Below are 13,530 nucleotides of genomic sequence, written 5' to 3' on the forward strand. Positions count from 1 at the left end.
TTTTTTTAAAATATTTGAAATCATGTCTTGAATTCAAGCCAGCAAGGCTGAATTGGTTCTTAATTCTAGTACAAGCAGCATTTGGATGTAAAATGTTTGTAAAACTTATTATTTGCTTTCCAGTCTTATCAGAGGATTACCTAGCAACTTTATTTCAATTTGTTAACATTAATGAGATGATGCTTAATATATCCATCTGTATATATTACATGGTGATATGCTCATTATGCGCTTTTTTTTTTTGGTCTTATTTCTGTCCTGTATGTAGTTCTAGATCTAAAAAGAGTTCTGTTTCCTACAGTTGGCCTTGGCAGAGTTATATGAAGATGAAGCTAAAAGGCAGTCATTATGTCCTGACAAACCAACGACTACAAAGATCAGTAACACAAAAGTACCACAGAGGTAAGATGTGCTTTGTACTTCAGAAATGTCTTGAATAGGTACTGTATTAGCTTAAAAAGCTTTGTCCTACTTGCTTGATCTCCTCCTTGTATAAAAAGCGATCTACAGCAGTTCTTAATCTGGAATTGTGAATCCCTGTAAAAATGCATAGTCTTTGTCTTCTCAAAATGCTTTTAAAATTGTATTTACTTGGAGCCTTTGTGCTGTATGGTTTTCTAAAGCACTTTAAAGCCGTTTCAGATAAGATAAGATTAGGATGCTGTAAGTGAAATGCAGTGTTGCTCTCTGTTTACATAGATAGAATTTGGGAATTTACTGTATCGGAAAAATGCTGCAGTTCTTTGCTTCTTCTGAATTCAGCAAATCAGTAGTTTGTGTGAAACTTCCCAAATGAGCTTCTTTGAGTGTTGTATTTACATCGGTATCTGATGAGATGAATATTCATTTGAAAAAATATTACTGGTTCCTATGGGATGAGAGAAAAAAGAAAGGCTTCTTAATGAATTTGTCTGGGTTTGGCAGGTGGAAGAAGACATGTATATATGTATGAATCCAACTTTTGTTGGCCTTAAGTGTTTGCAGTTCACATAGCATTTGAAGATTCAATTTAGTTTTAAATTTTTTATAAAGAAATCTTGCCAGTTTTAATTAATTGATATTTAAATTGTTTTAAAGAAAAGTCTTTAAATCATTGCTGCCAGTGATCCCATAACAAGTCTTATATTTGGCTTGTTTTTCTGTCACTGCTGCCAATATGTATCTCTGTTTTAAAGGAGGTTAAGCAGCAGAAAAGATCTTAGTCACCAGAGCCATGCTTCAAGTGCCTCTCCAAAAGCACATCTTCAGGAAAAGAGATTTTAGCACAGTATGCGATACTTGGAAAATGATAGCTTTTTTGGTGAATTTTTTGTTTATTTTGGTGAAACCAAACAGCTCCATTTACTGATATATGTAATGAAGTTACAACTTCCCACTCCAGCTGAAGGAAAAGCTGCAATACAGTATCTCAAATACTTCAGTATGATAGCTGTTGGCAAACGCTTGCTCTTTGTTGGCAATCATACTGCAATCTGTCTGAGAAAGAAGAGATGGCTGCTATTTGCATGGTATGCAAAATGAGATTTTTCTTTAAGTAGGCTTCATTTTGCTCTCAAGTGAGCAGTGTATTAATTGAAGGAAACATAGCGCTGCTCTTGAAGTTATCTACTCCTCTTGCCTTCTACAGTTACAGGTATAGAAGAATGTCTCTGGGCCCTGCTGGAACAAATGCCGTACTATATTTGCTGTCATGTTATGTAAGCACCTTTGAGAAACTTAAGGCTATTGACACAAAATTACATGCCCCACAAAACCAGCAGTGCAACAAAGGAAGAGAATAGGAGAGATTAAAAAGTTTCTAGTGCCCATGGCTTAAGTCAGTGACAATACATTTTTTTCTGAGAAAGTAATATGAAGTGGATTCTTCACTGGGATATAGAATTACATTGTTTTATCAACATTGATACCTTAAAAAGCAATGGCTTGCTCTGCTACACTTTGATTTCAGAGGTATAGTAACCAGATAAATTGCGTAATTCTGGACTAGTGATCTGCCTTTACTTGTGTAGCAGATTGTGTGTTTGTTCTTATCTCATGATAGTTGGCTGCTTTGGCTACATCTTGTATTAATGAATGTTATCAACAAGTACTACATGATAAGAACATATATCTGTACAGCTCTTCCTGGCATTTTGCAGGCGAACAACTATAGCTTGTCTTACGGTAGCTTATTGATCTGTCTCTATCGTGAAAAGAATCTAATTTTGCATTTAAATCATCTTTTGAAAGTCTTTGAGATGATGCCATTAAATGTATTTTTAAAATTGTGTAAAATAGAATTGAGAACTACTACTTTTTAGTTTTTAGGATCCCCATAGGAGGACATTAGAGAAAGCCAATATTGACTTCAGTAGGCAACTTACCTCTTTACAAAAACAGCTGAAATGTGGAAAGAATTTGAAGTATAATTAATCCTGGTAAGCTGGATTCTGAAGCAGCTGTTGAGCTTGCGCATTACCTGTGTTATCTATGGGACCACCAGTGGCGTAAAACAGAGTTCTGCATAACCTATGCTAGAATAGACCATAATAGTTCAGTTGGATGGGACTTACAATGATAGTTCAAGTGTTACTGCAAAATTACTCTGCCACACTTGCACCCTTCCCTGCTTATTCACTGAGAAGCACCCATGGCCATGTACTTTAGCCAAAAAAAGTATGGTGAGAGCAAAAAAACCCCAACAACTTGATATCTTTAGTTTCTGAAAAATAAGTAGTTTCAGAAGTTAGATGTGAAGTACTTAGTGAAGTGTATGTACCAGTAATCTTCAAACGTTTTCTTTTATTCTCTTGGCAGTCTTAAAATTGATTCTCTTAGAAGGCTGAGAAAACCAGAAAGAAGCATGAGCGATGACAAAGAAAACCAAAGGTATTTTTAAAACAAAAATAAATCATTTAACAATTGTGAAAGTAGTTGGGTTTTTTGTGGCATTCACACTTTGCTCCCCCGTTTTTCAAAATGCATGTGTGCTTAGCCTATCCTGCAAACAGCGAGTAGCTACAGAGATGTTATGAGACTTTTTAGAGTAAGTGTTTGCTGTAGCAAACCTGTATTTAGCAGAATCAGGCTGTAGTGATGTGGGACCTGTAGATGACTTAGCACAGGACTGTATGGATGCAAAGGTTCTAACGTACACTTACGCTCTGGCTGGAGGTACAGGCACTTAACACTTAAAACAAAAGCTTTTTTGCCTTTTCTCAAATATCCTGAATTGTTCTGTATATCTATTACTTGGATATTTGAATACTTCCTTTCTTTCTTGAATATAAATTCTGATGAGAATTCTTGTTTCATCTTCTTACCACTGTAATTCCTTTAAAGCAAAAATTTACATATTTTCCATATAAGTGGCAATTGGGATAATAAATACAGATTTACATACACAGGAGAGATGATACTAACAGATTGCCAGTTACATGACATCATAAAAGCTGTATGATTGTACAGCACCTTTATACTTACTGCTGGTTTTGGGTAATTGTAAAATATGGTGGAATCAACAGCATTTTGAAGTCATTGGCCTGAGAGACAGTTTCACATGAATTAATTGGTTTGCCTTGCCCCAAGTAGTTAAGTGAAAAACTTCAGTAAAGTAGAAAGCACTCATTTTATTAGTTATTAATGCGTCTTGTAGTCAAAGACAAACAACTCTCAGGTTTGCCAGGTTTTGTACTTATATATAACTTTTTTACAGCATCTATTCCATTGGTATTTAGAGATTTATAGCACTTTCCTTGAGATAATCCTTGTGGAATATCTTGATCTTCATAATTCAAACAGATACAGTTTTGAACAGAATTATTTGTACTTTAACATTTTATCTTTAAGAGCTAGAAATGGGACTGTGTTGAAGAAAAACAACACAAATTAGTTTTCACAGCAGTTTCTGCAGGTTTTAAAATGCCTGGAAAGGTTAATTAAATTTATTTAAAACTTTCTGATTTTGGCAGGAATGGAAGTATGCTAAATCTTAAAAGATCAACTTGTGGCACTCTTCAGGTTTTCCAACAACAGTTTTACATTTGTTCTGCCAAGGCAGTGGTAGTTGTGAATCTGTGTTCTAATCAGTACAGTCCCACGCATAGGACACCCCTGAGGAAATTGGTCTTTCTGGGAGCAGGCAGCATGCACATACAATGAGGTGTATAAAGCCTTGGCTGCATCAAGACTGCATTCACTGAAAGACATGGCCTTGACCCATAACCTCTGGGGTCTGTTCCAGAAGGCCCCTTGGTAGTTTTGTGAGTGTAATGTCTCTGGAGTAGTGCTGCTTGGATTGCTGGCAATGTCAGAACCAAGTGGAGCATTTCTGTGATCAGAATGAATAGGGTTTGTGCCAAATTTGGCTCTTCGTTAATTTTTTTTTTCTTTTAATGGGAAGAAGGTCATGCTTGTCATATAAAGCATTGTTGCTTATGAACATTACTATTCTAAAGATTTTATTCAGGTGACTCGGAGTATAGAGGATTACAGATTTCTGGGGCTTCTAATAATCCAAGTAAAATTGTTGCTGAACTCTTCAAAGAAGCAAAAGAACATGGGGCTGTCCCATTAGATGAAGCCTCAAGAGCATCTGGTGATTTCAGTAAAGCTAAGGTAAAAAAATATATTTGATATCTATTTACAACAGTCTCTCTGAAACTCATCTAGCCACATGAGAGCAAATATGCCTTTTTTTGGTCTGCAAATAGCAGGGGATTTGATCAGCACAGTTGTGTATTATCTGTGCTCAAATAGCTTGCTCTAGAAACTAAAGCTGGAGGAACCGCACAATTTCAGGGGGAATCATTAGAAATTAACCTGAACTGGTATTATGTACTTTAGTTTTGATTAAAATTGATCAAAAAAAATCAGCTGCAGTTGCATCCCAATGAAAATCTCTTATTACAAATGTTTGAAAAAGTGTACAGATTAGAACCTGAAATGCGTCACTTAAAACCTGCTTAGCCTGATTGTAGTTACCAGATGAAATTTTTCACTTAGAAAGTATACAGGTTAGAATAGCATATTTGCTTTTTATCACAGAAGCACGCTTGCTGCTGCTTTTATTTGCACCTAAGTAAGAATTTTAATAAACTGTTTTGGATATTTATTTCAATAAGCTTTTCTGTGTATTTTTTTTCCAGTCATTTTCTGGTGGTGGATATAGATTGGGTGACTCATCACAAAAGCACTCGGAATATATATATGGAGAAAACCAAGATGTAAGTAAAAGTCTAAATAGCAAGAAACAGACTCTCCAACAGATGTACATCTGGTGAGACCTTATAGCAGCCTTCTATTACCTGAGGGGGAACCTACAAAAAAGCTGGAGAGGGACTTTTTACAGGGGAATGTGGCGATAGGATGAGGGGTAATGGTTTCAAACTGAAAGAGGGTAGATTTAGATTAGATTCTTTACTCTGAGAGTAGTGAGACACTACCTGGGAACAGGTTGCCTGGAGAAGTCGTGGATGCCCCCTCCCTGAAAATGTTCAAGGCCAGGTTGGATGGGGCTTTGAGCAACCTGTAGGAAGTGTCCCTGCCCATGGCAGGGGGGTTGGACTGGATGACCTTTAAGATCTCTTCCAACCCAAACTATTCTATGATTCTATGTTTGCCTAATCCTGTTTACAGCTTGAAATGCCCATATTACTGTAACTATGTCTATGAGGAAAAACTAATATCTAAATATTAGATATGTGATAAGTAGAAATTGTTACAGTGAAAGTGTCCACAGAGGACAGATGTTCACTGGATACCCCTAAGGCTGACTTTGTGGAATTCTCTGATGTAAATTACTTTGATATTCTTCGCAAACGTTCCTTTCAGTTACTTTCCTCCAGCTGTTGTTCTACATTCTCTTAGCTATGCTAATAATTTAATCCTCTTAGGTTAGGAATTATTTCTTCTTGTGACTTGCAAAGTAGCCAACCTCAAACTGGAGAGCATGGTACGTATTCCAGGAATGGTGAAGTAGCAGGTTAGGGGCCTATGGAAAATTGTCTGCCCTTTCTTTCCTCTCACTTAAAAAGCAGGAAGTGAGGGAGAGGGTGAGGAAAAACAATGTTTTCTACACTTTGCCATTTGTGTGAGTGTCTAAAGCAAATGTTAGGCTTATCAAGAAACAAACCCAAGAAATGAGTAAGGGCAAATAATGTAGTTCAGGCTGGGAGGTGCTATCCTGTCACACCAGGAGCTGCTACCTTCTACCCTCTTAGTAATCCTTTTATCCTCTGTGTAATAGCCAGCTGTACTGAGCTGGAAGCCTTTTGCTGTGGGGTTACCATAACTGGGGCAGGGATAGTTTTCTAAGGGAAGGTCAGTTTTACTGGCTAGGGAAGCCTAATTGTGCTGGACTGCAAGATATTCATTGCAGGAAAGAGAGGTGCAGGCTCTGAAGATGAAACGCTTTGGCTGGAGGTACAGGCATGCAGCAAAATAAGAAGGGAGTGGAGGAAGCTGATTTCCAGGATTCTCTGTGTTTGAACTGAATGCAGCTGGTATCAGCTTTATTGGACCTCAGCATGTAATAACTTGAGGAAAGAATAGTTTTCACTGTAACTGATGTATCAGCAGAGATTTGTAATTTTATGCATTTATTTCTTAATTTATCAACAAGTAATGTTTCCTGCTTTTTTAAAATAGTTGGATCACTGTGAAGATCACTACGCAGTCACTGTATGTCATTTGTTATGTCATGGACAGCAGATTAAGAGGGTTTTTTTCCCTCAAGTGGTCTTGAAGTAGGTAGTCTATGACTATTATTTGCTTTTTTTAAAGGATTCTAACAATGATAGCTGCAGTGCAGTGCTCGGTTCTTTTTTTTCATTTGCGTTCTTGTTTGTTGTCTGCTATAAAATCTGTTAAGTATAGATCAAAAATTCTATAACTAATCTGTATGAAATTGAAATACATTATTTATCTATTTTCCTCTTTTTATTTCACCATTTTTGCTTCACAGGTTCAAATTTTGCTGAAACTGTGGAGGAATGGCTTCAGTTTAGATGATGGCGAGTTGAGATCCTATTCCGACCCAACAAATGCTCAGTTTCTTGAGTCTGTCAAAAGAGGGTAAGTTAAAATGACAATTCTTTGAGGTTTGTCTTTCAAGTGAAGAAAAATGCTTTCTCCACATGTTTATAATTGTTAAAAGCTCCAGGCTGCTTCTCTGCCTGGACCCATAAAATGTGTTACATGTTTGTCATCAGATGCATGGGGCATTTTAAAATCTGGAACACTAGTTCCTTCTGGTAGTTTAACTCTGAATGCTACTTGCTACAGACAGCTGTTAGTTTCACATGTTTTGTTAGCTCATTCTAGGTTTTGGCTGTGAGTACACTCTAGGTTTTGACTGTCAGATCTTTGATTTTTTTTTTCTTTTAGCTTTTCATTTTATCTGTTATTTTGGGATTAAATCACTTCAGTAAAAAAATTGGATGTCCATGGCTTTTAAAGTAAATGTACTAATAATGTCCGCGCATACTGTACTGTCTAAGTTTTTTTGTATAATTTTGTATTGTAGTTCAGAATGTAATTGGGAAACTTTATTTTTTATAATTAAGGGAAATTCCCGTGGAACTGCAGCGACTTGTTCATGGTGGCCAGGTTAATTTGGATATGGAAGACCACCAAGAACAGGAATATGTGAAGCCAAGACTGCGATTCAAAGCTTTCAGTGGAGAAGGGCAAAAACTTGGAAGGTACAAATCACTAGGTTTTCTGTTGTGTGCTCATGTGCTATTGACTGCTGGAGATGATAATCAGATAACAAAAGCAATATGAAATTATTCTGTGCAAAACGTCTCAGCCCTGATCCCAGAGTCACAAAAAACCATGGAAGTGTATATATAATCTTAAAAAAATAAAATAAAATTGTCTTAGTCATATGTCCTGCAACTGCTTATAGATTTGCTAGATACTTTGTGCTTTGTTGTGACTATGAGATTTGTCTGCCTGTTCTTGCATATAATCTTGCCTATAATTTTTTTAACTTAAGCCATGTTTAAAACAGGAGCAAAGAAGGCTGAAAGGTGATTAGTACTCTACAAACTTCGTGAGAGAAATCTCTGTCTGGATAGAGGAAGCAGACCCAAATAATTGTTCCTTATTTAGTGAGAAACAGGCAGAACTTAATAATAATGTGATACTGGCCAGTTAGGACAAGTCCTGCTGCTAAGCCAGAGCAGAATATGTTATCTTTCACTGCTGGGATCATCACAAAAGGAACACGAGATGCTATTGCAACAACATGGCTGATGTTTGACTTAACGCAAATAGGCAGTATTTTTGTATGGGAGCAACTCAGCTATTTTTTCTGAAATGAAGCAGCAGAAATACTGTCCTGAAATATGACCTTGTAAACAGTTGCTCATTTTAAGTTATACAAGGCAAGTCTCTTGGCTTTAAACTATTTTTTTTATTTGATCCAAAATAATTGAGCAATAAGTTGTATCAAAATCTCTCAGTTTTTACTAGGATTTGATTAAAACTTCAGCTGATGCTGCAAAAATCTATAGGAGGAGTTGATTTTTTTTAAAAAACAACCAACCAGAGAAATTGTACATACTCCCCTAGGTGAAATAATATTGCCGTGCCTGGATTGCAGAAAAGGAGGGACTCAACTTTTAAGCTCTGTCTGGATCCTCCACTTCCTCCAATTCTAGTATCATCTCCAACTACAGTATAAAAATCATAAATGTAGTAACTGGTCAGTTTAAGTCAGTCAGTAAGAGTAAATAGTAATGTGACCTCAACTCTCCCAGTCGTCAGCTTTTTCACATAACATTTAGAGGCTTTATGGTATCTTTTCCAGCTGACTTGATATTAGCTATTGAATTGTAAATACTTCTAGATTTCTGTTCATGATTGCGTTTATTCATGCAATATGCTTGGTTGCCAAAATAGGCATTACTGGTGTGCTTCTGCAAGTAGTTTAATTCAATACATTATTCTTAGCTGTTTCCAATCTGTATTTCATCTTTCTAAAAATGAGGAAATATGCTCAGTGAAACTGAGGTGGTGTTTAACTCTGGTAAGAGTGACTTAGGGAACAGTTGTATATAATTACTTCTCCACCTGAGCACTTGCTCAGATTATTAAATAAAATAGGTGGAGAAGAGAGGAGGTTCTGTATACAAGAAAATGTGCACACTATTGTGGCGTTTTTGTTTGTTTTGATAGTTTATGAAGTCTTGGGTATGCAAGCAATGAAAGGAGCAGCCAAATGATTATCTCAAATAAAATTTATATTACTTTTATACTAAATGTAAAAAATGCCAAGCTTACCGTTTGGCGTTATCACTTACCTGTCAGTGTCATTTGTGCTCTAAAATGGTGAGGGATGCCCAGAATTTTCAAGTAGTGCTTCTGAAAGCAATTACTAAAGCACTTTGAGTCAATTTAACGGTGCATGATTATTTTTTAAGCCCATGAGATACAATATAGAAATGTTAGTATCATTTTATGCATAATCAAAGATGGTTTTGTTTGTACTTGATTACCTACTTAAAATCATGCAAATATAATGATATGCATAGTGATAAAATAAATAGGAAATATTGCAATCATTGACAAGAAACTACAAAACCATTGTTTGTGTGTCTGTTTAAAAAGATGGGTTTACAGTTAGTTCAGATAACTTCAAGAGGTTTTTCATTGCTCATTTATACTAGCTATACATGGTAGTCATTCAATGACTACTGCAACATTATTCAGTTCTGGTTTGACTCCATTAATAACATCTGGTTTATTTTTTTTCCCCAATCCTGTAGCCTTACACCTGAAATAGTCAGCACACCTTCATCCCCAGAGGAGGAGGAGAAATCCATTCTTAATGCACCTGTTCTGATTGATGATTCCATGCCAGCAACTAAAATTCAAATTAGATTAGCAGATGGAAGCCGATTAATACAAAGATTTAATCAAACACACAGGTAAATTGATTCTGTATCAATGCAGGTAACCATAACTATTTCAATAAGTTAGTGTTTTGCCATTAAATTAATATCAGGAAGACGGCAAAAAGGGAAAAAATACAGCTCCACTGAAATGTTAGAGCTCTGTGTCATTTTCATAACATAGATGTACTGATAAATTGACTATCAAAGCAAAATTCTGTAATTGGAAACACAAGACACTTGGTAGCTGCTAAGTTACAAATTTTCATGACCATTTGGGTCCTGTGATTTGTAAGGCCACCGTAACAGCCCTAACTGTTCTCAGGGCAACTGAAATGTGGACAACCTCACTGTGTAGTTATCCAACCCAGGGCCCTTCGTGGTGGGAGCATGTGGCTAACTCTGATGACCCTATGAAGGCACTTTATTGCAAGGTGTTTTGGAGTAAAGTCTGACTTGAAATAGAATGCACACTACAGGCAGAGACATCCTGTGGTCCATAATCAAGAGGTCCAGCTTTCTACCTCATTATACTTGAGACTGTGACTAAACATGACACGAGTTGTAAGTGTAGACTGCAGCCCGTACGCGGAAGGGTATATGGACATAACATGCTCATTTGCAATTCTGGCACATGGGCTGCACATAATACTGAGAATCAGCCTTTGTTCTGTTTCAGATGGTCTTCTCCTAGGAATTGGCAGCGTGTGAACTTGGTGGGTTTTTTTAGACCTGTTAGTAGTTTACTGATAGAGCTTGCCATCGGTTTTATTGACATTGTTGGAGCATTGCCATAAGTGGTGTTGGCCAACCCCGTTTATTTGCCTAAGAGATTGTGTTAGTGCAAGGTTCTCCAAAGATCTGCTTTGCACTACGTGGCTGAGAACTTTGGGCAGAGGGCAGAGATTAGGGCAGTCATTCCACCCATGCTTCACAGCAAGCAGGGTTCAAGCCAGGCCTGGTCTGAAGTCTGCACCATTGTGTTGGAACACGGCTGAAACTGACCTTGAACCCTTCCTTGGAGGTGATCTTAACATGGACCAAATTCTATGTTAATAGTGTTCTATGAAGAGTCCACCCATTGCCTTTTTTTCCTTCTGGCTCAGAATAAGGGCAGAGCTAATGTGCAGTTTTCTTCACATAACAATATACACAGACCACAAGGAGGCAATTTTAGCTGAGATTCAAATAGGAAGGAATATTTTAGCAGACCTGATAATGTGTGCTGACAGTACAGGCCTAGATCCTTCCTTCACAGCATCTGCTGGAGAAGTTACTTAGATAAACAGTAGGGTTATTGGGTGCCTCTGTAGCCATTATGCGTTTTCTTCTGTCTGCATGAAAGTGCTGAACTTTCCAGTAACATCTGTAAGCAAAGTGTGTTGGCAGGAGCTTATTTTAACCATTATTAACTTTCTCTTGGATGTGAATCTTTTTAGTTATCCTTGCCATATGTATGATCAAAATCAGCTACTAAAGTGCATTGCCTGTTTCATAAGCCTTGAAGACTGATATAAAGTTGAAGTCTCTGCGTATTTAGCTGTACTAAATCTGCCTACTTATTAGTTATAGTAAATCTTCAAAGATTCATTCTCAGCTTACTGTCTTAGGAGAAAAACCTCAAATTTCAGATTTTATCTCTAAAATCTTATTTATTTTTCATCCATGTCTTATAAAACTAAAATATTCTTGTTATGCTGTTGATGTGATTGTTTTATGAGCTATCGTTTAGAAGTTTAGTGCTAGTGAAAGTAGGGGAAGCCTCTTGCTGTTGAAGTGCATTAATAATTCCCCTCTACTTTCTCATCACTGTCACCATATATTTTAAGATTCATCCTTCTACTACTAATTTAGCCTTTTTGGAATATACTAATTAATAGTGAATTTTTTGACAGCTGGTGTCAAAATTACTTGACGTTGTGTTAAATACCAGTTTGCTATATACTTCTATGTTACAATTTTTTTCTTTAAACAATCAACACTAATTTTATTTTTTCAGGTTTTTTTATGCAAGCAGCAAAAATTCATAGGCTACAACCAGTAGTCATCTGGATCAAATTGAGATGCAAAATCAATAGGACACAGTAAATGGTTTAGTCTGTTAGAAGGTTTTGTGTTCTCTGATGGTCTTAATGTTTGGAAATTTGTGTCAAAATGGAATCATGCACAGTTTTCATGTCCATATCCTTTCCACAGGATTAAGGATATCCGAGATTTCATTATCCAGTCCCGTCCAGCATTTGCAACAACTGATTTTGTTCTTGTGACTACCTTTCCAAACAAAGAGCTAACAGATGAAAGCCTGACACTACAAGAAGCAGATATACTTAACACTGTGATTCTTCAGCAACTAAAGTAACCTTGCAGTTGTTGGGACGATATAGGGAGCATGCTGTATTTTCATACAGTATGTTTCCAATAGATGGAAAAAGATAAAAGATCAGAGTCTTTTTATTCCCACACCTCCACAGATCAGATTTTTGGGTTTCATGTCTTCCAGCTATAGCATATCTAACTTCTTTATTTTAATTTCTCAAAGTTGTTCAACCTTTTTTCAGTGTTAAAATTAAGCTTCTTTATGTTAATGTGTTTCAAACCACATCTTGTACTGTATGTGAATTGAGATATGACTTTGATTCCTCATTATTTTGAGAGGGTGGAGAAGAATTTTTCTGAAAGGGATGGTATCTTTCATACAGTTGGTAAAATTTGCACTATGGAAATGTTTTATGCTGCATTGACAAACAGCCATTTGAAAACTTAGCCTGCAGGTTATGTTTACCTTCCAAGCTGTATTAATATTAAGGTGTTCTGTTTAATAGTTTGACAGGTAATAAATGCGCTAATATAATTTTTGTATATTCTGTTTGTAGTGTTTCATGGTGCAGTACAATATTTATATTCTAGTTTTTGTGTAATTTTCCTTGTAGCAAGTGAATCAGTTCAGGAAATGCAAACCTCAACTGTTGCAGACTATAATAGATTGTTCTCATTTGTATTCTTAGTTGTTCAACTTGTGCTGAAAATAAGTATGAATATTTTACTTATTAAAGTTAGAGAAATGGGAGAGACCACTGTCATCTGGAGAAATGCTGTGATTTAGGTTTCATGAGGGTAAGCCTGTGGTCACTTCGAACCTGAATATGCAGTTGAACCCTGTGCAGCTACATCATTGTTCACATGAACAGTTACTTAAATAAACCCAAACAAAAAACACTGAAGTGCACTATCACAGAACTTGTTTATGCTGTCACTTGCATGCACAAAAAGAAGATCTGAATTTCAGGTCTTTATATTTGGAATTTTGGCCAAAGGCATTTTGTAATATTCAATGGGGATTTGCTTGTGCAGCTTTCACTATACTTGTTTGGAAGCTGTGTAATTAAACCCCTTAATCTTTGAAATCATATATTTTTTCAAATAACTTGGCTCTACACTGCAGTATGCAGGTAGGAATCTTATGTTGTGGGCAAACTGGCTGCCGTGTTTTACTAGTATGCAGTTTCATAGCATTCGTGGCTTTATATCAGATGAGTGGATCACACTCTGAAGGATGGTAAATGGGCTGTATCTCTCGTACCGATATATGTGTTAAAATGCTGTTTTCATTGATTATTTTATTCTGAAAATATCAGTACTTATTTATTTATGC

General features: G+C 36.4%; 1 protein-coding gene across 1 annotated transcript; it reads left to right on the top strand.

Annotated features, from left to right (window-relative positions):
- Positions 1-301: 301 nt before the first annotated feature.
- On the top strand, positions 302-12,373 carry UBXN2B (UBX domain protein 2B; the record flags this gene model as incomplete). Its single annotated transcript, XM_010185998.1, has 8 exons — positions 302-402; positions 2,797-2,868; positions 4,437-4,596; positions 5,127-5,204; positions 6,944-7,053; positions 7,545-7,682; positions 9,753-9,914; positions 12,075-12,373. Coding segments are annotated over 8 exons (984 nt in total), but the record flags the coding sequence as incomplete, so codon positions are not given.
- Between the last annotated feature and the right edge of the window lie 1,157 nt (positions 12,374-13,530).

Source organism: Mesitornis unicolor, unplaced genomic scaffold (genome assembly GCF_000695765.1).
Source record: "Mesitornis unicolor isolate BGI_N332 unplaced genomic scaffold, ASM69576v1 scaffold23636, whole genome shotgun sequence".
Lineage (NCBI taxonomy): Eukaryota > Metazoa > Chordata > Aves > Mesitornithiformes > Mesitornithidae > Mesitornis > Mesitornis unicolor.